Source organism: Cannabis sativa, chromosome 6 (assembly GCF_029168945.1).
Source record: "Cannabis sativa cultivar Pink pepper isolate KNU-18-1 chromosome 6, ASM2916894v1, whole genome shotgun sequence".
Lineage (NCBI taxonomy): Eukaryota > Viridiplantae > Streptophyta > Magnoliopsida > Rosales > Cannabaceae > Cannabis > Cannabis sativa.
Window position 1 is genome coordinate 75,004,584 of NC_083606.1, and position 25,339 is coordinate 75,029,922.

General features: G+C 34.6%; 5 protein-coding genes across 5 annotated transcripts; 3 read left to right on the forward strand and 2 right to left on the reverse strand.

The window, feature by feature from the left end:
• The first annotated feature begins 16,847 nt into the window (after positions 1-16,847).
• On the forward strand, positions 16,848-18,459 carry LOC133039447 (uncharacterized). Its single transcript, XM_061118358.1, has 2 exons — positions 16,848-17,302; positions 17,809-18,459. The coding sequence occupies exon 2, from the start codon at positions 17,809-17,811 to the stop codon at positions 18,457-18,459; it is 651 nt and encodes a 216-aa protein (XP_060974341.1). The 5' UTR covers positions 16,848-17,302.
• Positions 18,460-18,574: 115 nt separating this feature from the next.
• LOC133039448 (uncharacterized) lies at positions 18,575-20,495 on the forward strand. The gene is made up of 4 exons (XM_061118359.1): positions 18,575-18,709; positions 19,368-19,443; positions 19,509-20,014; positions 20,328-20,495. Exons 1-4 carry the CDS (start codon positions 18,575-18,577, stop codon positions 20,493-20,495), a joined length of 885 nt encoding a protein of 294 aa, XP_060974342.1.
• Positions 20,496-20,510: 15 nt separating this feature from the next.
• Positions 20,511-21,213, forward strand: LOC133039030 (uncharacterized). Its single transcript, XM_061117841.1, has 2 exons — positions 20,511-20,840; positions 20,945-21,213. The coding sequence occupies exons 1-2, from the start codon at positions 20,668-20,670 to the stop codon at positions 21,084-21,086; spliced, it is 315 nt and encodes a 104-aa protein (XP_060973824.1). The 5' UTR covers positions 20,511-20,667; the 3' UTR covers positions 21,087-21,213.
• Positions 21,214-21,626: 413 nt separating this feature from the next.
• On the reverse strand, positions 21,627-23,021 carry LOC133039449 (uncharacterized). The gene has a single exon (XM_061118360.1). It carries the CDS (start codon positions 23,019-23,021, stop codon positions 21,627-21,629), a length of 1,395 nt encoding a protein of 464 aa, XP_060974343.1.
• A 788-nt stretch (positions 23,022-23,809) lies between these two features.
• Positions 23,810-25,025, reverse strand: LOC133039450 (uncharacterized). Its single transcript, XM_061118361.1, has 2 exons — positions 24,679-25,025; positions 23,810-24,174 (listed from the first exon to the last, which is right to left on the reverse strand). Exons 1-2 carry the CDS (start codon positions 24,680-24,682, stop codon positions 23,810-23,812), a joined length of 369 nt encoding a protein of 122 aa, XP_060974344.1. The 5' UTR covers positions 24,683-25,025.
• Between the last annotated feature and the right edge of the window lie 314 nt (positions 25,026-25,339).

The following is a 25,339-nucleotide window of genomic DNA, read 5'->3' on the forward strand; positions in this document are numbered from 1 at the left end:
AATTTTTTTTTAGTTTCATAAGTACAAACTCTGTTAGTGTCTTATATAATAGAGATTCTAAATAATTGAATTTGAACAGAAACATGTAATATGAGCTACATTCAAATATGCTTTTAATAAATTTAAAATAGAGTGTTTAGAAGAAATTGGATGAAAATTATATTTTTATATATATTGAGAACTTATGCTGTTAAAGAAACAATGTTATTTACAAACTCAAAACTTTATGTACTTATGCTGCAATTAATTAAAATATATATAGAAATCAATATTAATTAAATTTTTTGTTTTTTAAAATTAAAAATATGCTCTATGACTACTTTTGTTTTTAAATTTTAAAATAAAAAATAAAAGTGTGTTTTGTATATTTAATTTTTCATTTTTATTTTTTATTTTTATTTAAGTCAGGTGTGGGGTTTGGGTTTTGGGATTCATGTTCCTAGTTTGGGGTTTGGGTTCGCGTTTAAGTAGTCTTGGGTTGGGGTCCGAGGATGGGGCGAGAGCCAGGTCTCAGGTCCAAGGTCGAGGTTTGGGGCCGGGGTAAGGATTCGAGTTTGGGGTTTGTGTTGATGTACTCCGGAGCTGGGGTCGGGGTCCAGGTTCGGGGCTGTGGTTCGAGTCTAGGATTTGGGCTAGGATTTGGGGCTCGGGTCTGGGATGGGGTCGGGTTCCGCGTCCAAGTCTGTGGCTGGGGCTTGAGTTTGGGTCTGGAGTCCGATGTTCAAGTCTGAGTTCGAGATCTAAGTTTAGGTCTAGGGTCTGGGTCTAGAACTGGAGTTCGAGTCCAGGTCCAAATTAGAAGATCTATATGTAAACAATCAAATTATTACCTCATAATTATGTCTGACTTTCGGTAATAAATAAATGATGCCAAAAAAAGAATTAATAAGAAGATTTAACCAATCAATTATTGTATTGACTTCTCAACAGGTTCTTCTATATATTCACGTGGCATTATTATTATCCATTAATATATATATATATATATTTTTTTTGTATATTATAATAGATGATTTATATATATTATTGTCGGTAAGAGTAATAAATATTAAAAGAAATAAATGTTGTAGTTGGTATGGTATGATTGATGCAGGACCAGTTTTAAACTATTTTGTTTTATATGAAAAAGAAAAAATATCATGATAATATTGCAATGGTGATCATGTTCTCACCAAGCTACTTAAAGAGAATAAGTACGTGCGTTGTCTTTATGCATGCATGCATGCTTTTGCTTTTGCTTAATCAATAATATTGTACTACGTAGCCACATGTAGTTTGTTATTATTAATAAAATAATCAAAAAATGTAGATAACAAATCTGAGCCCCTATAAAAACAAAAAAAAGTTGACCTGTTTAAAAGAAAATAAGGATTAACATCTGAACATATATGGCACAAATATCATGATCCAATGGCTAAAACTGATATAACTAATACTTATGCAATTATTTTTCGCATGGATCACTCTCCAATTACAGTAGATTAGCCTTGAATGCAACTCAAAGGGAAAATTCAAAATTATTTCTAAAATTATGAAATCATGTAAGTCAATAATTGAGCTATAGTTAAGTTCTAAACACTACCTGCAAATATGAGTATTAAGGGCGACAAAAGTCGCTCCTAAAGTTATAGATCATTTCGTCTTTAAAAATACTATATATTGGGAGCCACAAAAAAATTGCTTGAGATAAGGGGTGACATAATCATATGCCCCTAAAAAAGCGTGTCAAAATTCTATTTTTTTCACTTTTAAGGGTGTTTATAGTCGCCCATAAAGATTTCAATTATATGTAATTTTAATATCTTAAATATATGCGTTTCTTTTCTTATTTTCTTATTACTCATTTATTTTTATTATATCAACTAAATATATATTTTCTTTTGAATTAAATCAAATCATGATTAATATACATTTCAAAACAAAAATATAATCAATTTATTTTTATATATTATTTTATTGTTTTGTTGCAAAGAAAAACAAAAAAAATAATAAAAAACAAAATATCTTAGTTTCTTTTTTTTTTTTTTTGAAAAAAAAAAGGAGCCAATTAGTATTCAGCCCAAGCCCCAATTCTATATTTTTCCAAAAAAACTTGATTGCACTTTGGAAGCAATTGTACACTCATGACCCATGACCTCTGCATTATTCCATTCTCCCATTTTTATGAACAAACAATTTATATATATATATATATGCTTCTCTTTCAGCAAAGCAAACATATATATATTTTTTATTTTTAAATTTTGTTTACCTGACGTGGCATGTCCACGTAAGCCAAGACAAAGTATACGTAGAATATAGTCTTGCCAATAGTAAGATAAAGTCTCTCTACAAGGCATGACAAAATCGTCAAGTAACAAGCGAAACAAGTTAAGTGATCCGTCAATATGCATACCACCATATCTGGCCGAGACCAATGGGATTCTACAGGCCGGCTAGGATGAGCTTATATGACCGGCCAGGATCTAGGCAAAAGCTGGCGGTCCAAAAGCTAACTTTCAGACTAAGAGAAGGTCCGTTCGACAATGGTGCGATACAAAGTCATTATCACTTGTTTTATCTTGTTTGAGATTTTTTGTTGTTGTTATTAATAGCTTAAATTTTTAAAAATATTCAATTATAGTCGTTATGTTGCTAAAATTTAAGTAAAATTATGATAAAAATATTTCATTTAAGTTTCTCTTAAATTTATAGTTGTTATGATTTTTTTGTTAATTTTTGTTATGGAGAGAGACTAAGCGCCATATTAAAGAGATTATGTCCCAAAAGTTCTCTATTAGTAAAAATGAATCAAACTCATTATACCCAAGATTTCCATGATGTTGTTACAAGTTTATCAGCTGAGTTTTACATTTTACACTAAAGATGTTCACTTTTTCATGGAGCTTATCACAAAGGTAATCAAAGGACAATATTCAACTTTTGGGTTTTTGATTTTCTACTAAAAGCATAACTTTTTCTGTCATTTCATTCCATATAATGTTTTCTTTTATTTCAGTACAATATATTTTTCTGACGTCTCGTACACACATTATTATTACTAGGGTACGTAGCTGTACACCATGTGGCGTTATGTGGCTTTATTGGAAGTCAAGTATATAATTTTTGGTATAATTGTATGCTTTTAACCTACTTTTATAAGAATTTTGTTTTTTTTTTAGATAACCCTTAAATACTTAGAGTAATTTTAGAATAATATTGATGTTATACATAGGGATGCACATGGAACAAGAAATCGGTAGGGAGTGCTCCCCTAGTCCCCATCGGGGACAGGGCATGGAATCCTCTAATAGGGTGGGGACAGGACGAAAAATCTCATAATGTAAAAATAAAGCTTTTTTAAAAATTTAAATGTATAAAATAATAAATTACATAAAAATTAAAATATTACATATTATTTATTGTTCAATATACTCATTATTATACAAAATATAACTTAAAACATTATAAAAATAATACTAATATACTGGAAAAATATAAACACATATTATAAATTTAAGTGTATAAAAATATCAAATAAGTTTCACAAAAATTAAAATATTACACATTATTTATTATTGAATATATATACTAATTATTATACAAAATATAAGACTCGAATATATATATATATAAAATAATAATCTTGATATTACATATTATAAAGAATTCTAACATCACTAGCTCAAAAAATTAGTTAAATGAAAAAAATATTGTAGTAATAATATATTAATTTACTATGAGTTGTTGGAAATTGTTATTATCTTCATTATTAATTACACACCCAAGTAGTAGTTGTATCATTATTTCTTTATTTCTATCTTTTTTTAGATAGTAGCTAGTAGCTATAATTTCTCCTATAAATACACTTGTCTAAATACATATATCATCAAGAAAAGAAAACATAGAAACATTTATATATAGCTAATGATGATGAAGAGGTCAATAGTTCTATTTGTTGTGATAATAACAATGGTTAATAACATGGGGTTGTGCTTTGGGACTAGAGTAGCACATAGTGTTACTCTCGTTCCAAGTAATGATCGTTGCTATATAGAAGGTGAGTACTGTAGTGCCTTACCTTGGCAAGGAAAATTTTGTTGTGAAGGGCTTAGCTGTGTAGGATTTCTGAGTAGTGATAACAAATGTGTGAAAGAGGCAGATTGTCGTGAACTTGGTCACCCTTGTGCTCTTTTCAACCCTTGTTGTTACCCATATCATTGTAGTGGTACTACAGACGGTTCAACATGTTTGGCCCCTGCTTCTACCACTACCACTACTACTACTACTTCTACTTCTACACCATCATCATCAATATTGTCACTAGCTCATGTTGATGAATAATTATATATATATATGTTGTTTGTTTTTGAATTGTAATAAGAAAGTACCACTACGTACTTATATAGTACTAGGATATATGTCAAACCATGTTGTTATATATATAATGTGGAAATATAAGATATGTATCCCAACTGGTACTTTCACATGAATAATATGCTTGTTCAATATATCTATATAATATGTTAAGGTATGGCCTCTACACTATTATTCGAACAAAGTATTAGTGTACTGGAGATCACTTCAGCTAAGCTATATGATGAAAAACGAAAATATGCAACTACTACTTCTTTTTCTTTCAACTTAGCTCATAGTGATGTTATTGAATTTAATATCTAATGAATAAAAGAGTTGAGTAAAGCTTGTTGGTACTTTATTAGTGTTAATCAATTGCAACTCACATGACGATACTCTCAAGCACTGAACAAAGCTTGTAGAGTTGGTTTTAAGGTAACTACGATTATTTCTTTAGTGAGTTAAATATTGTCAACCCAACCCATGTATCTCTAGATAAGTGGATGAGTGTTCACACATGTAACAACCCCCTCAAATCCATGATCAAGAAAGCTCAACGGAATTTAGTATGGCGGTATTTCTTCGATCACTCAGGGGAAAATAAGACATAGTGTACGGGAGCTATGCACGTTACATGAGCATTCATAGAAAATCATGGTACACGAGAACCATGTATGTCACAGAAACTTTGGTATACGGGAGCCAGGTGTTATCCTGATATACGGGAGCCATGGGTTGAAGTGTCATTCAGGAATTTCGCACACCTGAGTTAGTATTTTTATAGTTTAATGAAATGTTGACCTTATCCCAAGCAACCGAGTTTTTTAATCCTGAAATGCTAGTGTAAGTGCTGGTAAGTTCATTGAGTTGAACAACCGCACATACATATACTATTTGCACACCAGAGTTAAGTAGTGTTATGATATAAACACTTGAGGTCACACAAGAATATAACGATCGAGTTTATAACTCTAAAGTGCTAGTGTAAGTGTTCTTTATCGGATCACAAAAATCAAAAAGAAAAGAAATTTTGTATCCTGGGATTATTTGATTTTCTAAAAATAAGAAGTAGAATTCATTTTCAGTTGTCAAAACAAGTATCTGTTATAGATAGAGAATGAATTGTTCAATTGTAACCATAGATAGAAATCTTTTTCGGGCCCAAGTGGTGCTATTAGTTTGTACATAACAAGTTGTGGAATGAATACACTCATTTAATTCACCAAATATATCTATATAATTTAATTTAATTTTGTGTTATTTTTCAGTATTGAAATGAGGCAAAAGCTCAACTAGCCCATAATCAAAAGACCAAATGCTTTCTCCAAACAATGCAATTTTATTATATATAAATGACTAATTTGCGGCATAACCTCTTTAAGTGGTCAGGTTTTCGCAACTAACCCTGAATTCTAAAATTTTGGTGGCAAAACCTCCTAAACCCACAAACTGTTAGCACTTAGCCCTTTCCATCTATTTTTAGCTGTTAATTGCCATGGTAGAATGTCCACGTGTACACAGTGTACAGTGAAAGTGAAGTGAAGGAGGAGGAGGAGGAGGAGGAGGAGGAGGAGGAGGAGGGTGTAGGGCAATGAGAGAGAGAGAGAGAGAGAGAGAGAGAGAGAGAGAGAGAGAGAGAGAGAGAGAGAGAGAGAGAGAGAGAGAGAGAGAGGAAGAAGAGAAAGAGGGAATTAGGTTTTTTTTTTATCTTTTAAATAAAAAGAAAATTTTTTATTTTTTATTTTTAAAATAATTATTTTTTTATTTTTTTAAATATTTATTTACGTGGACTAATAAAATTGTGTCACGTGGACATTCCACCATGGCAGTTAACAGCCAAAAATGGATGGAAAGGGCTAATTGCTAACAGAACATGGGTTTAAGAGGTTTAACTACCGAAATTTTAGGATTGGGGGTTAGTTGTAAAAACCTGACCACTTAAGGAGGTTATGCCGCAAATTACTCTATATAAATATATAGGGCTTATATTACAAAAAGAAAAATTCAGCCGGCCAAATAAATAAATATACAGCTCAAATAAAATAAATTATACAAATACTTCTTAAACACACCTTCAATCCACGATCCATGCTTCCTGAGATTAAAATATTCGTCTGATGTAACCTTCGATCAACCACCCAGTAAGCCAACACAACCGAAACAGAATCTAACGAAAAAGAGAACCACCATTAATTCTGGTGACTTCACATGAGAAGACGACTAGAAATCAATCAAAGCAGGGGCTATTTCAAATTTCTGAAAAAAGTGCAGAAAAACTATTACGAAACTAAAATTCAACCAGAAATCCAGTTTATTAATTCACATAAAACTAATGTCCTAACTTCAATTTTCAGATCCATGAAATGTAGATCTCAAAAAGTTAAATTAGAGTTCCTAAGCAATCCAACTGAAGTATAATCTAAAAAAAAATTACATCAATACTATAGTAAAATATTTATTTTGGTATATTTTTGTTGTTTTCTAAATTTTCATTGGTGAATTTATTCATATTAAATCACGAAGAGACATGTACATAGAGTTAGGTACGTGAAAATACTGCTATGACTTTTATAATAGTTGCATAAATATTTTGCTAACAGTTATTTCTCCATATATTACTATTAAGGTACAAGTAATTATCGATCAGTGATAAAAAGATATTGATAAGTAGTTTTTTACACATAAACATTCACATTTAATATTTTTAGTTGCAATGAAATTGCATTGTAGTTTCATCACAGTTGCCTTGAAGTTGACTTCTTCTTTCCCTTCTGGTCGTCGAAGTTGAAATTTTTTTCAGGCAAAGATACCTTCGACTTCTTCTTCACTGGATGACGACCACCTTTTGCCACAGAGGGAGCGAAATAAGAGTCATCATTGTCGATGACTAGACGTATTCCTTTAGCCTTGTTAACAACTGATTTTTGACTAATTTTTGAAGCTTTTTTTGGTAATAGAGATGGAGAAGCAGAAGATAATATATAAAAAAAGCTAATAAAGAAGGCAGTTATGACGAAGGTTACGGGTGGGAGGTGGTTTGCGTGGGTTTTAAATGTGCGTTTCGAAAGTATAATGGCTGGAAGATGATTTTTCAATGAAAAACTAAGAAAGAAAAGGGAAAAAAACTTAATGGAAAATTTGAAAATGAAAAATAAAAGAAAAAGAGGGAAAAAAAAGTTAATAGGTTCTATACACAGTAAGTGATAGTGTACGAGGTATTTTGATAACCATCTCCAATGGGAGATGTTAAAATTGTACCATATTTGGCACAAAAAGTAATTTTGTGGTAAATTTACACTAAATTTGAGCTTTGTGTTCCAATGCACAATTCAAAATTTTGATGTAAAATTTATTATCTAATTAATGTTTTATTAAAAAGAATAAAATTGAATAACTTTATAATTAATTTTATTATTATTTTAATATGTAAGACAATAAAATAATAATATAAATGTTTTATAATTTAATGTGATAGTTAAATATACTAATAAAATAATAGAAATGTCATAAATGTAAATGAAAAAGTAGTGCATTTATTGTGGTGTAAATTTTACATCATAGCAAATGTCGTGCCAAATTTACATCACTTTTTGGCACACTATTAAAGCACACTTTTTTTTAAATAAATGAGCTATATGTTAACTTTTCAGCACTTATTTACACCTCTATTAGAGATGCTCTAAAATGTATAAATGTTGTCCATACCTTATAAAAGTATTTTTGTAAATAAAATGTTAATTTATATTTTTCATATAATAATTTCAAATATATATATATAAGGATATAAAAGTTGTATTAGGCCAATCACAGTGATTTTGGGCTTCTGAACTAAATTCATAACAAACATCCAAATGTAATATCAATAAATATAGCTTCTTCTTATCATTATAAATATTTTCTTTATGAATATGATCATTTAAGAGAGCAAAGACATAATTTTTTAGTGGAAAAACTATACTAACTTTTTTTCTGACCTTTTTCTTTATTTTTGGTATAAACAATGTCTTTTTTAGATTATTTCTTTAGGGAAGATTTAAGTGTACTACATATTATTTTTATTTTTCAAATATATTAAATATTTATCTTCTTCATTTCTATATTTGTCACATTAATTTCCCTTCTTCTAATTTTTACTTTATTTTAATGGTACTTTTTATATATGTTCTTTTATATTTTTTTTTTAAATTACATTATTAATTATTTAGGATATTTATTATATTATATGTTTTTTACTTAATGTATATAATATAATAGTTTTTTAGAAGTAGTATTAATTTATTTAAAATATAATTTTCAAAGTGAGATTTATAAAATATATATTTTCCTACTATAATTAATGGTATAGAATTATAGTTGGGTATAAAAAGTTAATTTTATCAGAAAAATACTTTTACATGAAGTCTGAGTATGGGACCAACTAAGGTAACAAGTTAGATTTGTGCGAAAAGATGGGCAAAGACTCCATCCGGACTAATGGCCACTAACCTCCTAATCCGGACCGCTCCATATCCAAGAAGATGTCACGGACCAGACATGAAGGAATGATGAAGAGCCTCTAGATGGGCCATTGGGATGCTCTCGAAGGACTTTCTAAGAGACGTCCCGAAAGCTAGGCTAAAGCTGACTTGGCAATCCTCTGATACCAAATTCTAGGGGGTTGTCCCCTATGTCAAACCCTAAGAGTGTGCGTACCACCAAAAAGAACATTCTTTTTGACCTATGACCACTACTTTGATACTACAATATGCAAATGCAGGGCATGCACGACATGTGTCGACCTCAACTAGTGCCCTCTTGTACAGAAAATAATAGCCCCACGAGTTGGGCCTCAGTCCGTGGGTCCAACGTCAGTGTATTTTATGTATTTATCCTATTAGTAGACCAGGTTTATATTCAGACCCTAACGGGTCACAGGTATGTCCATACTCGAATCTTAGCCTATAAATACTACATCATACCCTCATGCAAGAGGTGGAAAACAGTATTAAACAATCACAATAACATTTAGCAATACAAAATTTGTCACCCATTCGACCGCAGTACATGTATTTACAGAAACTACTTCACTACAGATGAATTTTTAAGATATTCAAACTCATCTAAGCATCATTAATTAATAACAAAAGTTAATGAATGTACATAATAAAATTAAAAATATAAAGAAAATGATAAAAAAATAGAATTAATTTCTAAACTTTTGTTTCTAAACTAATTTTTTAGAAATTAATTTTTAAACTTTTACTTTAATACTCTCCTATCTCATTCTCATTCACAATTTATAACAAAACTATTAGTTTAAATATGCAATATATACATATACAATACATCAAAATATACAATGTAATTATAATATTTGTATATGTTGGGTTTTGTGCCCTAAATAAAACTCATTTCAATATAATAAGATTTACTAGTTAATAAAGATTAGAAATAACATTTTTTATGTTGCATGGTTCACATAGTTTATTTCATGATTATTGTTTAATGTATAAATTCGATTAAGTCCAGAACATATGCATTTGTACATGATTACAGTGTTGTCAGTACAGTGGAATATAATCCTGTTTATATGTTCGAAAGTTTAATGCCCTGATTTGTCAGTTCACTGGATTTAGACTGGCATGATAATCAGCGATAGGTATTCTTACACCTTGGATAAGTGTTATGTCCTTTCCAGTGCATTGGCAAAGTTTACAAGTATCGGATGTATGGAGTATACATTGGATGGGATCGATATTGAACTTTGATTAGATATGTTAAATTTACCGTAATATCTATTCAATTCAATATAGAGGATCATTGATTATTGGGATTATAACAATGGATAATTTATAGCGTATCTATGTCGTGGAACATATAGAGCATTCTATATGAGTGAGAGTGCAATTCTAAGTTCTATGCGTGGATGCAACAAGGAATTAATAAGTCAGCGAATTCACTTGGTAAATTCTTGATTTGCTTATTGGAAGCTTGGTTATATAGGCCCATGGTCCATATACTAGTTGAGACCATACTGCTTGTAAGACTCAATTAATTGATTCTAGTTAATCAATTATCATTCTAAAATTAGACTATGTCTAGTTTATGAATTTTCACTAATCAAGGGCAAAATTGTAAGAAAAGATATTCTAGGTCTTATTTATTAATTGAAAGACTTTATTAAGTCTAATTAATAAATTTATTAAATGACAATATAATTTAATAATTAATTTTTAGTTATTAAATAATTAGAATTTGCATTTAAGTGGTTAAATTGGAAAATTGGCGTTTTCGAGAAAATGGGATAAAAAAATGACAAATTTGCAAAATTGTAAAGTGGGCCCACTATCCACTATCTAGGGCAGGCCACACTTAAAGAAATTTACCTTTTATTTTTTTATTATTTTAATGCTAATTAAATCTAACCTAAGGTGGTTACCTATAAATAGATAGTAATGGCTCACATTCACACTGAACTCTGTCAGATGAAATTCACTTTCAGAAAATTAATTGAGCCTTCTATTCTATAACCTAGCCGCCACTTCTCTCTCTCTCTCTCTCTCTCTCTCTCTCTCTCTCTCTCTCTCTCTCTCTCTCTCTCTCTCTCTCTCTCTCTCTCTCTCTCTCTTTTCTTCTTAAATTTTATTCAGCCTTGAGTGATAGAGTGAGTGCCCACACACATCAAGTGGTATCTCAATCATAGTGTGTAAGACTGTGAAGATTCCAATCAACAAGAAGGAGAATCAGCATCAAATTAGAAGGAGAGAAAGAGATCCAGGTTCAGATCTTGATAATGCTCTGTTACAGAAAGGAATCAAGGGCTAGAGATCTGAACGGAAGGAGTCATTATATTCCGCTGCACCCAATGTAAGGTTTCCTAAACTTTATATGTGTTTATTTCATTGTTTTAGAAATTCATATTAGGATGTTAATGAAACATACTTGGTAGTAAATCTAGATCCTGGTAAAATATTTCCAACAGTATACATACATATATACAATACAATAGATATACAATTATAAAATATATACGTACAATACATATTCAATAAAATATAAAATGCATAAATATATACTATTAAGGTTTATATTTTTACCTATTATCGAAATCCGACCACTAATACTGACCAAAATTCGGCCACCACACACCACCACAATAACACAATCTTAAAAATCTAGAAAAACTCTAAAAAAATTGACAAAGTCAAAAATAAAGCAATGTAAGTTGCTAAAATTATTAGAGATTATATTTATACCTTAATAGACATTGAGATTCAACGATTTCTCTACCAAAATCGGAGCTACAATCACCACAACTACCACAATTACCACCTCTAAGCTCAGTTTACTCTGAAAAACAAAACAAAAGATGATCAAACTCTCAGAATATAGTTTTGGGTATGAAAAATGCAAGATTTTTATAAAATGGGTGAAAACGGATAAAAAATTGAGAAAAGGGGGATGGGAGGCGGTGGTTGGGCTAGGGTTTCGTGAAGGGGCTGTTGGCTATTTTATTTGGGGAGAAGAAGAAGTGAGGAAGACAAATAACTAAATAGGGTTATATAAACCCTATGGTGTCGTTTATTTTGTAATAACTGACGCCATAGGGGACACGTGTCAGCCAATGCGTGCCCCTATAGCGTCGATTATTACAAAATAACTGACGTCATATGTGGTGTGATTAAAAATTTAATACCCTATGGCATCAGTTATTTCATAATAATCGATGCTATAAGGTGTTTTTAATAAAATTTTATTTAGCCACAGTCTATAGCGGCGGTTGTTTTTTACTAAACTAAAAAAAAGTGCCTCTAATTACTTGTTTTGTAGTAGTGAAATACACAATAAAAAGATCATTTTCATCTATAAAACGAATATTATAATTAAAGCAATTGAAGTTATTTTCTTAGGTTTTCATCTCTTGTTTTAATATCGTTATTTGTCTACTTTTATTTTCCTTTTTATTTAAATTAGTCTCAAAATAAATTCTTATTTGCCAAATAAAACTAAAGATTCAATTAATTAATAATTAGCTATAATTCTTATGGGAATGATCTCACGCACGTGGGTATTACTTGAAAAATGAGACACATACTTGTGTGTTTCCCAACACTCAATCAGTCGCTAGTTACTTTACATTTTCTTATATAAAATATGATATAATAAAATAACTAGGGTGATCCTATAATAGATTACATCTGATGATATTTTTATAGGTATCTACTAGGGCTGAATTAACCTAGTGTGAATGGGTTCACGGGTATTATGCAAAAATTATGTTCTCGTACTTGCCCGTGTGATAGCAAGGTTTAACCGGGTTTAAGGGTCACGAGTACTAGATGGGTCCATCATCTTAGTTCTCTCTTTCTATCTAAAAAATCAGTGTCACCCAATCTAAGACCTACCACCACTGCCCATTCAAAATTTCTAAACTCATGCCGAGCCACCAATGTCAACCTGCCAAAAGATAGAGTAAAGAATTGAGATCTACGAACAAACGTAGGGTGAAGACTCAGATCTCAAGATAAAGGGGTAGAGAGATCGAGAAAGAAATAGGAAAAAAAAAAGAAAAAAGATTTAGTCTCTGGGGCTACCGCCGACAGTAGTACTCGTGGTGTGTGCATGTGAATGAGGAAAAGTTGTATACATCAAAAAATTTATTGGTAGCTAAAAATCACAATTGCCTACTAAATAAATTGGCAGTAGAAATATTTGGTCTTATTTGTTTGGTATTGGCTACTAAGAAATTTTTCTACTAAAATTTGGTAGCAATATTAAGCTACATTTTGCTACCAATAAAATTTGGTAGCTAAAAGATATTTTTCTTGTAGTGGTAGTGGATTAAGAGTGGATGAGGGATGGACAACAAGGGATGAGGAGATGGGTTCAGTCGTACATTGATGCGTCGCCAACCATGAGGCGAAGTTAGGTAGGTCACACGAATCACATGGGATGAGAGAATTTTAGATTTAGTTTAGTGTTTTTTTAATGTGTTATAATTTTTGTCTGGGCATCTAATAACATTTTTATATCTATCTAGCTTCTAGCGTTATTTCTCCTATAAATATACGACTATATATAAACTTGCATTTTGATAATTATTTGAGAAAAGAAGAATAACCAATAAAAAATATTAGAGATGTAGAGAAATTAGGGTTTCATTCAATTGCAAAGTCAAAAGTGAAAGAGTCCAAATAATAAGAAATCTTTATATAGGCAACTAACATAAAAGACTAAATTGATCCTAAATAGTTATGTAACCACCCTCCCTCAAACTCACGATGGTATTGCAAGAAGCATCGAGAGTTTACCTAAAAGAAAACGAAGATGATAAATCGTATGCAACTTGGTAAAAAAGTCAGCAAGCTGCAATGAAGAATGATCAAAAGGCAAAGCAATGGTGTCCAACTTCAGATGGTGACGAGTAAAATAGAAATCAATCTCAATATGCTTGGTGCGTTTATAAAAAACTAAGTTGTGAGCAATCTGAATTGCACTTTGATTGTCACAATAAATAGGAGTAGGACAAGTGTGAATGACACCCATATCTGCATGTAACCATCTCAGCCAAGAGTCTCTTGAGTAGTAGATGCCATGGCACGGTACTTAGTTTTTGTAGAAGACTGAGAAATTACAGACTACTTCTTGCTCTTCCAAGAAATAAGGGAATCTTCCAAAAAGATATAGAAACCAGTGACAAAATTTTCAGTTTGTGGGATCATAACCATGATCTCCATCCCAGTAAGCTTGCAATTCTAAAGAGGAGGTGGAAGGCAGTAATAGACTCTGAAAGATGGTACTCCGAAGATATCGTAGAATGCGAAGAACAATATATAGCCGAGTGAGTAGAAGTAGGAGAAACAACAAACTAACAATATGAACAACATATGCAATGTTTGGAAGAGTAATAGTGAGATAAACTAGACTGCCAACAATGGTGCAATACAACGTCATCATCGCTTGTTTTATCTTGTTTTGAATATTTTTGTTATTATTAATAGCTTTATTTTTTTGGGGAATATGTTCAATTATAGTCGTTAATAATGTTGCTAAAATTTCGGTATAATTATGATAATAAAATTATTTGATTTAAGTTTCTCTTAAACTTGGTTGTTATGATTTTTATGTTAATTTTCATTATGGAGAGAAACTAAGCGTCATATAAGAGTTTAGGTGTCAAAAATTCTCTATTGGTAAAAAAGAGTCAAACTTATTAACCCAAGATCTCCATCATGTTGTTACAATAAGTTTATCAGCTGAGCTTTACACTAAAGATGTTTACATTTTCATGGAGCTTATCACGATAGTAATTAAAGGACAATATTCAACGTTTGGGTTTTTGTTTTTCTACTAAAAGCTTAATTTTTTCTCATCATTTCATTCATATAAATTTTTCTTTTATTTCGGTACAATGTTTTTTTTTTTGATGTCTCAGACACACATCATCATTACTGGGAAAGATGTACACTATGTGACATTATGTGACTTTATTGGAAGTTGTTAGATTATATGTCTTGAAATGTGTAACTAGTTTGTTATGTGTAACCTTTGTGTTTTCGAGTTGTAAGTCCAACTGTCATCTCGACAATTATGACAGTTGATACCCTTAGTGTTTAGGTGGCTATAAATACCATTAGGCTCTATTTCATTTGCATGAGAACAAGTGTAATTCTTAGCTTGTAAAAGTATTACTCAATCAATAAAACATTAAAATTTTAGAGCTCGAGTTTGTGTGGCTGTGTCTTTGTTTCTGTGGGATATATTTTCGTGTCTTCTTTGGAGATCCTTTGTTGTGTGTGTACAAATGATCATACAAGTGTTTTTCAACCGAAATCAAGTATAAGATTTTTTGCATAAAGTACGCTTTTAATCTACTTTTATAAAAATAATTTAGATAGCCTTTAAATAATTACAGTAATTTTAAAATAATATTAATGTAATATATAAGGATGCACGTGGAGCAGAAAATTAGTGGGGAGTGCTTCTTTCGTCCCCATCCCCACTTATTCTCCATAGGACAAGGCAGGGAATTTTCTAATGTGGGGCAGGGACAGGACGGAGAATCTCCTATACTATTAAAAAAATAATTTTTAAAAATTTAAATGTATCAAAATAATAATTACATAAAAACTAAAATATTATACATTATTTATTTTTTAATATACTAATTATTATACAAAACATAACTTAAAATATTATAAAAATAATACTAATATACTAGAAAAATATAAACACATATTATAAATTAAAATACATAAAAATATTAATTTAATTACATAAAAATTAAAATATTACACATTATCTATTATTCAATATACTAATTATTATATAAAAAAAATGACTCAATTACATAGAATAATAATCTTATTATTACATATTTGATTAAAGGCCTTAAAACAGCCGCAAAGCAAGAACAAGAACTGGGGCTGCAAACAGAGAAACTAAACAAAACTTAGCTACAAAAACAGGCAGCAATCAAAACTTAAAAAATTGGACGCATCAAAACTCCCGAACAGATGAGATTGAAGAGTCCTTTGAGCCACATCATGGGCCACACCATTGTGGATCCTGGGAATCCAGCTGACCTCCTAGAGGTCAAAGTTAGCGGCTAAACCGTGGAACTTGGAGACTATGTCTTGGATATTGTAATTTAAGTCCTTAATGGCTTTGTTGTCCTTCAAAACTACAGCGATTGCCCCAGCAGAATCACACCGAAGAATTACATTATTATGGTCGAGATTGATAGCATTCTCAGCTCTCCAACATAGGGCATGCAGCCAGCTCCCTCGCCAAAGGCTCACAATATTTAATTTGGGTCGTGTGAATGCTAGTGATGATCTCCCCCTTTTTCGTTTCTGAAAACTGATGCACCAGTCGTGTGAATAGCCACATCAGTATTGCAGATGCTCCAACCCGCGCAGCCATTGTGGCATTGTGGAAGAATCTAAACTATAGGCATGCATCGAGGGCTTCGTGCAGGCGGTTGTTGATCAGCTGAGTAAGGATCGTTATGTCCATTATCTTCATTGTTATCTTCATTCCTCCCAGTTAGAGAAATTGAATGAACAAGACCTACTAGACAGTTGGAAATTGTTATTATCTTCATTATTACACACCGAAGTAGTAGTTGTATTATTTTTTTATTTCCATTTTTTTAGAATTGCTAAATATATTATTGGTACTTAATGTTCTATTCAGTGTAATATTATTATTAATATAATTAATTATCGAGTCTCGTATATAATTTAAGAAATATCACTAACCAATTGTAAAACGCCACTTATAAAAACTATTGGTACCATTGTGCTCAATAGCCATGCTTATTTTTTACTCTAAATATATAGATAGCTATGACATGGGTTATATTTATTCTATGTTTTATTTTTTATTTTTAAATTTACAATTTGGGTTTCTCCTGTGGATTCTATACAGATTTTAGTTGCAATTTAGATCACTCCGTTAGTATTGTTATAAGGATTTTTGTGTGAAATTCTTTAAAAATACAAAAAAAAAATATTTAAAAGTGTAAAAATAAAAAGGGAAATTTGATAATTTATGCTAAAAAATTAGATAGGGTGTTTAATTATACCCAATTATTACACATAAAAAAACTATACCTATCTTTTAATTATCTTCCAAAAATACCCCTGTCTTTTCAAACTTCTCACATTCCCTCTAACTCTATTCTCTCTCTTCTACCTTCTCTCTCTTCATTCCCTCTCCCCACCGACGCTGCAAACAACAACCACACCAGACGTAGTCGACCACCAAACAACCAAAATCGCAGTCGACCACCAAACAACCACCAGACGACCAGGAACCCACAAACCCACAAACCCACGAACCCACGACGACGACGACGAACCCACGGGCACGAACCGAACCCTTGAACCCAGACGAACCCTCGAACCCACTCCAATCGACCCCATCGACTGACGCCTGAGCGAACAAGGAGACCCAGTCGAATCCCACGAACATAGCAATCCAGGTTAGTTTTCGTGGAATTTTTCTTTGAATTTTCTTCTTTAAAATGCATACATTTGTGGTTGAATCTGGTATTGAATTGAAAGTTGTTATTTTGTATGTTTTTTGGGGATAATTTGTGCAATAAAACTGTGGGATGAATGTGGGTTTCGAACAGTAGATTTTTCTGGGTTTTTAGGTTATTGTGCGATTTTATGCGATTCTATGTGCGCTTTTGTGCGACGTGTCTGGAGTCTGTACATGTGTTTTTGTGTTTTTGCGACTTTTGTGCGATTTATGTGCGATCTTGTGCGATTAAGTTGTAGACTTTCTGTGTTGGGTATGTTAAGCGATATTATGCGATGTTGTGCGATTTTGAGCGATTTATAGAATGTGGTCAACGTCTTGAATTTTGGCGACATTATGCGATTTATGTGCGAGTTTGTGCGATGTTGCATGTCATTCACTGGCTGTTATGCGATTTCTATGCGATTTCTATGCGATTAATAATCTTCCTGTTTGTATTTGCAGATGGCTCCAGAACTCATTCTCCCCTTGGCTGAGCATTTTCCTGGGCGTATCACTTACCGAGGAAATGGGTACTTTGCTTCTATTAAAGCAAAGTTTGAAGCCTTTAACCTGACCGAGAGGGTGAAGGAAACTCCTTTTGGAGTTTTTTGGAATGCGAATGAACTGAAATTCTCCGGGGTGATTGTGCATCAACTACTGTTGAGGAAAATGAAAGTGAGTGAGGTAAAGAATGATGAAGTGTGGTTTTACGTGGGTAAAACCGAGGCCAGATTTGGAAGATCTGAGTTTGGATTGATTACGGGACTGAAGATGAGCGGTGGCCCCTCGACTGAAGAATTGAATACACTATGTGAGTCTGATCGGATATTGCGGGACTACCTCAATAATGCCAAACGGGTCACTTTCAAAACCCTTTGGCTAGCTTTTGAGGCGTGCGATGTGGCCGACGACGTGTACAAGCTGGGGCTGTGTGCATTTGTTGAAGGAGTGCTTCTATCTAGGGCTGAGGGTGTTTACATATGGTCGGATATGCTGAAGTTGGTAGAAAACGAGGAGAAGTTCTTCGAATATCCGTGGGGCCTTCTTTCATATCAGAAGTTGTTGTCATCCACGACCAAAAGTATGACCGACTCCGAGGAAGAACTACCTTGATAAATCTACTAAGGATAAGAAGAAAGGGAAGAAGGAGAAAAAAATTACTCAACCAGAGGCGAAGTACAATGTCTACGGATATGCACCGGCGCTACAATACTGGGCCTTTGAGGTGATGCAGGATTTGGGGAAGAAGTACGGGCAGTGCAGAGGGACTAGATTCCCTCGAATGTTGAATTGGAGCACCCCCAACACAGTTACGAAACATGATGTCAAGCAACTCGATGTCGCTACCCTATTCGAGAAGAGGGTATGCCAATCTGACTTTCTTTGTTGTTTTGGTATTTCTTTTGCTAAATTGTGCTTTACAACGATTTTATGCGATTTTAATGCGATTTTTGTGCGATTTAAACATGTTTTTCATTTGCCTCTGTTTCATTTAGCGACTTTATGCGATATCAATGCGATTTTTGTGCGAGTTAGACCTATTTCATTTGCAACTGTTTCATTTTGCGTGTTTATGCGATTTTCGTGCGATTTTTGTGCGATTTCACTATGCTGAATAGGATTCTGCTATTATTCTGCTATTTTATGCGATTTTATGCGACGTGTGTGCGATTTTTGTGCGATAATTAATATATATTTTTTCCGTATGGTTGTTCTTCAAATTCGTATCCTAGGAATTGGGAGGTGGACTATTGGAAGAGCAATTGTGAGGGTGAGGTCCCCACGGTGGAAATGGGGTTGGATGAGGTCGAAGAAACGCAAGTCGGGCGCAAGATTCGACCGCATTCCGCACCCAAGCCGAACGGGTGGCGGATTATGTGAAAAAGTCCAAAATTATTCCACCATCCCCACCCAAAGAAGCACCGCACGCCTCCACATCTGCCACCGTGCCCCCAACGCCTGCCACTGTGCCCCCAAGCTCTGCTCCAGCCAATGACTCGAACTACCTCTTGTTGGCTAAGAGGTTGGAGAAGGTAGAAGCGCAACAAGTTGCGATTCTCACTGCCTGCATCGAGATGAAGGCTGACTTCAAGAGAAGTCAGAAAGAGATGAAGAATCTTATCATGGATCAAATTGCGACCGTGATAAGTTTGTTACGTAAGCGACCTTCGGAGTCGACACAACCATCGTGGCGGCACGACAAAGAATCGGACCCCACACCATCGGACACGGCGAGCCATTACGGACGGTACATCCATCACCGCCGACATATGATGATGATGATGATGTCTACCCAGAAGATTGGCAACCTGACGCATGTGACGTTCCTTCTACTCCTGCAAACGCCATTGTCATTTCGCTGGGTGATACTGAATCTCAGGATGTGGAAGAGTTGCAGGGGCCACCAGATGGAGTGGAGTTCTGTAGGCTTAGGCGAAAGCGCAAGCCGGTTTTCTTGAATGACTACACTGCTGGGAAGAAGAAACAACGACAAGGGCCCGTGGTAGTAGACACCCTGAAACCGGCGGACGCCCGGCTGTTAAAATTTTTCCAGAAGTGGATCACTTATGCTAGGGACAATGGCCGTCCTAGGGATGTTCACACTGGCGAAGCCACTAGATCGTGGTTCGTGAAGTTGATGGTGCTCAACGAATGGCTCGAAGATGCTGTAAGTTATTTCTTAACAGAATTAATTTATTGTGTTTTTTATTGTTTGTGCGACTTATATGCGACTTACATGCGATTTATATGCGATTTATACTCACTCTATATGTAATCTGGTTTATGCGACTTTATGCGATTTATGTGCGATGTACTTGCGATTATAAACTGATTATGTTGGTTCGCGATTACTGTGCGATTTTTGTGCGATTGTTGTGCGATTATTTGAAACAATTTTGGTAATTTGCTGTGCGATTTCCTGCGATTCGTTGTGCGACTTTTATGCGACTTCTTTCTAACTGTTTTCATTTGGAACACAGCAAATTGATGCCATGGCGCACTTATTGAGAAGAAGACGGACCCTGTACCCAGAAGTCTACACCCGAAAAGGTGTAGTTTTGGACACATCTGCTCCACAGTTCTTTTCCATGTTTTGGAATATGTGTGAGGGTGACAGAGCAAGATCAAATGGGATGAGAGCGTCATGAGCTACGTGCGGGGATACCGCACAGATACTTGCCATGTTGGGAGAAGCAGGAGTACATATACTTTGTGTTGCACCTTCCCAAAGAGCGCCACTGGGTGGCAGTTGAGGTGGATATCGAGAACTGGGAGATCATTGTATATGATTCCGATATCGGTGCCACCGTTGAGGCAGCCATGGAGTCATATTTGAAGCCTTACAGCGAGCTCTTTGCAAATCTAATTCGAGATAGCGGTTATTTCCAATACAACAATTATGTACATCCGGTGGAGTTGGGCGATCTCAGTCAGCTCCTACCCCTCCATTATAGACGAGCTACCTCGGAGGTTGTACCACAAACGAACGGCAGGTGAATCTCTTTTTCTTTAGTATATTTTGAGTAATTTATTTAATTTTGCACTCCATTATGAATTACTTAACTTAATTGTTGCTAATATTTAGTTTTTTTTTTAGTGGCAATTGTGGAGTGTATGCCATGGAGCACATTGAGCACTTGATGCTGGATCGTTCGTTGGAGCATGTGCATGATGATAACATGCTCACCTTTAGACATAGGTGGTGTGTGGACCTATTTTACCAGAACTTAACGTGGTAGTTTTTTGTAGGTTTTTGCAATGTTAATCTTGTACACATAAACTCCCCTTTTGTAATTGTATTATAATCTCACCAAATTTATATATAACAAGTAAATTTAAAGCTATTTAAATTGTTGCTTGTATCAATTTATTTCTTTTTTAAATTTTTCATAAATCCTGTGAGAAGATGACTTCTTGATAAATTATTTCACTAGGAATCGCATTAAAATCGCACATTCATCGCGCATAATATCGCCAAAATACACAAACTAACAAATCTAGATTACTTCACATCGCAGAAAAATCGCAGCATAATCGCACAATGTCGCCAAAAATACGGTAACCAAAGCAAACTCAAAAACAGGATCCTGTCAGTTAACATCGCACAAAAATCGCACAATAATCGCAGGATATCGCCAAAAAATACAAAACAAACTGCAAACTAGCTCCTGTCAGTTACAAATCGCACAGTAATCGCATAATGTCGCCTAAAATCGGTAAACAAACCAAAAAATTATTAATCTAGGAGAAAAAAGCACAATATCCAAATTATTAATCAGTTACAACACATATTCATTTAAAAATTGGAGAAATGGTTCAAACTCGAGCTTTGCATGTAGCTCGTTGTGCCCTGAACCGTGACATAGCGAACAATGACGAGGTTCCACTACCACCTGACCACTAGACGGTCGACGCTTCGTCGGTCTTCTACCTGCATTGCTCTTCCTAGGCCGACCTACTGGTTTTTTCTCCACTGGTACCCCGATTCTTATGTTCTTGATATGTTCCGGTAGTACCCACTCATCCTCCTCGCCAACAATATTAATTGTGGCATCGTAGGTTTTCTTCCACGTTTCTTTAGTGTAATATGGAGAGCAAAGTGTGTACACGCTCACATTCTGACTAACTGCTGCGGCACATGCATGTGGACAAGGGATTTTCAGCATTTGGAAAAGTCCGCAAGTGCATGTTCTCTCCACTAAGTTCACATCACCACCTCTCTCACCTTGAGGACTCGTACCAACGTTGAACAATTGGGCACCATTACGAAGGACACTCCTGAACATACCATCTTTGTGTTGATCCTTTAAATCATTTTCAAAAGTAGTAGCCAAAGGAGTAGCGCACTTACTAGCCTTTTCGAGACGAGAAGCAAACCAATTTTGAAGTGTGAACCTGATGAAGTCAACCAAAATAGTTACTGGATATTTTCTGAATTCTTCTGTCACCTTGTTGAAGCTTTCGGCAGCGTTGCTTGTCATTATGTTGTACCGATCGCCTGGACAATAAGGACGAGCCCACTTTTCAAACCCTATTTGCTCGACGTATGTAGCAATGGCAGGGTCCATCTGTTTCAGCACCTCAAAATGCCTATCACATTCCGTCTTGTTCCATGCGTAAGCTGCAAGCCATATTTGCTTGTTGCATACATCAGTCTTAAACTTGTGATTGACATTCATAGTAATATGCTTGAAGCATGCACAGTGGCATGCTTCTGGGAAAACAACATCAACAGCATGTTCAATGCTTTGATGCCTATCCGATATGAACATAAGATTTTCAACCGGACCAATGGCTTCCTTCAACTTTCGCAAGAAATACTTCCAAGAGTCATGATTCTCACTGTCAACAATTGCAAAGGCTACCGGAAACAATTGGTTGTTTGCATCGTACGCAACAGCAACTAACAGTGTTCCTCCATACTTCGTCTTCAAGAATGTTCCGTCGATACTAATCACAGGACGACAATACTTAAATCCCTTCCTACAAGCATCGAGTGACCAGAAACAGTACTTGAACCGGTTATCCTCGCTGACAATGTCAGTAATAGTGCCTGGATTATTCTGTTCCAGCATGTAGAAGTAACCATATAATTTCGTATAAGATTCTGCTGGAGTACCCCTCTTGTACATAACTGCCTTCTCTCTACATCTCCAAGCTTTCTCATAACTCATCTTGATGCCATATTCATCAAACATATCCTCTCTCGTATGTCTTTTGCCTTGTAGTTAGATCCATCTGATGTGTACTTGTTCTTAATAATGTGACCAATGACCCACGGTGCTGCTTGCCGGTGATCAGAATGTCTAGAATCCAAGTTACATGTGTGTTCGTTGTGAAACACAGTAACCTCAAACATGTCACAAAGTGCCTTCTTCTTCCCCCTTAATCTCCATTTACAATTTTCATCCTTACAAGTAACGTAAAACACATCGATGCCATACTTACTTACCATCCACTCAAAATTATTTTTCAGTGCATACCTACCAACTACATTCTTCAATTCTTCCTTGTTTTTGTACAACTTGCCAAGATATATCTCCCCTGAAGGCGTACCACTAAGAGATGTTGTATACACATTATTTTCCTCTATGTCTTCCCTTGTCCACACAAGAGGTTTGAATTTAGTAGAAACTTCAAATTCAGATACGAAAGCACTATCAGAAGGACCTGGCCGACTGCTACTAGTTCTTGGTGTTTGGCGATTCTCACTACGGGGGGGTCTTCTTTGTCGCTCTACTTGGTTGCTTGGAGTTAGTTCCATCCTCGGGGAGGTACATCGGCGGCCACATCATCATCCACACCCAAATCGACCACAGGATCATTGTTGTAAAAGGGAGCATCGAACTCATCTGAATGATGAAATTCGATACCCACTCTCTCATCATCTACATTAGTGCCAACTAGTTCGTCCAAACCAACCCCCAGATCAGTTTCTGGGACAAAGGTCCCAACAACACTTCTAGGGGTTACATTTCGGAGTCCGCTCCAAATTCACATTCTTCTTCACCTTAGTCACAAATAGTGGCAACAAGTTGTCCACACTCATTTTTGCCTTCATGCTCAAGAACACTCGTAGTTGACTATCTTTCACTAAAACCTCAGGTGGAAACTTAGTGCCTTTCATGTACATGTAAAGAACTTCTAACTTCAATTCAAACACCAAGGGGTCCACCTCCAACTCCTCATGCAAAACTTCATGCAACTTTTTCAGTGTACAGTCAATGTCCAATATCAATGTCCTACTTTTTGAGGAATCAAATACCCAGTTCAAACCCTCCAAAGTCCAAACGCCATCATACAGTACAGGCACAAATACAGATGAATCTATCCCAAAGAAAAACAAACAAACTTACATTTAAAAATACCATACTATATCGCACACAGTATCGCACAATATCGTACAATAATCGCTTTACACAAATATGATATAAACCAGTTATGATGTCGCACAAACATCGCACAACAAAGGAAAGAAATCGCATAAAGTCGCACAATATCACATAGTCAACAAAATCGCATAACAATGCACAACATATCGCACACAAATCGCCAAACATCATTATCGCACATAACATCGTATAATAATCGTACAAAGTCGCCAAAATTAATCATGTCATCCCTAACCTCAGATTTCTCATGAAATCGCACAAAACATCGCATGATGTCGCATAAAATCGCAAAAAACAAAAAAACCCAGAAAACCACAGACTGTTAGCCACAAACTCTACCTCCATTTCAAGGACACAAAAGTCACATATTACAACTAACAATGTTCAGATCCATGCAATTCAACAAAAAACTAGACTATTTACTAAGAAAAACACTTACCCATTGCTTTGTTGAGTGAGGTGGAGGTTGAGGGTGAAAATGGTGGAGGTGGCAGTCGGCCGGGAGAGGGTCGATCGGCGGCAGTGACAAAAAGGGAGTGTGTGTGAAGAGAGAGAGAGAGTGCGTGAAGAGTGAGAGAGAGTGAAAGAGAGAGAGAGATCGTGAAGAGGAGAGAGAGAGTGCGTGAATGAAGATGAGAGGGAGAAGAGGCAAATTTTTTGGGTTAGAGGAGAGGGGTATTTTGGGGTCACTATTAAAAGATGAGAATAGTTATAAAATTTTTAAAAGGGTAGTATAATTAAACACCACCTCTAATCTTTAAGCATAATTTATCAAATTTCCCAAATAAAAATACCACTAATTAATTCTAGACAAAATATGGTCCAATATATGCATGTGTGTATACGTAGGATACTTTTATGATTTTGGCTTTATATATGCTGAGAATCATGGGGTTCCATCTCAAAACCAATTGGCAATGAGTGGAGTAGCCCATGTTCTTATATATGGCTCAATTCTCTACCATTTATTCCATGTGAGACATTGTCCACAATATTCCCCCTCAAGATGATGGCTATTTTTTGCTCATCAATCTTGAACCGTATCAGAGTGGACATGGTCACATCTGTATAGGTGCGGATCGGATATGATCACTTGCCCG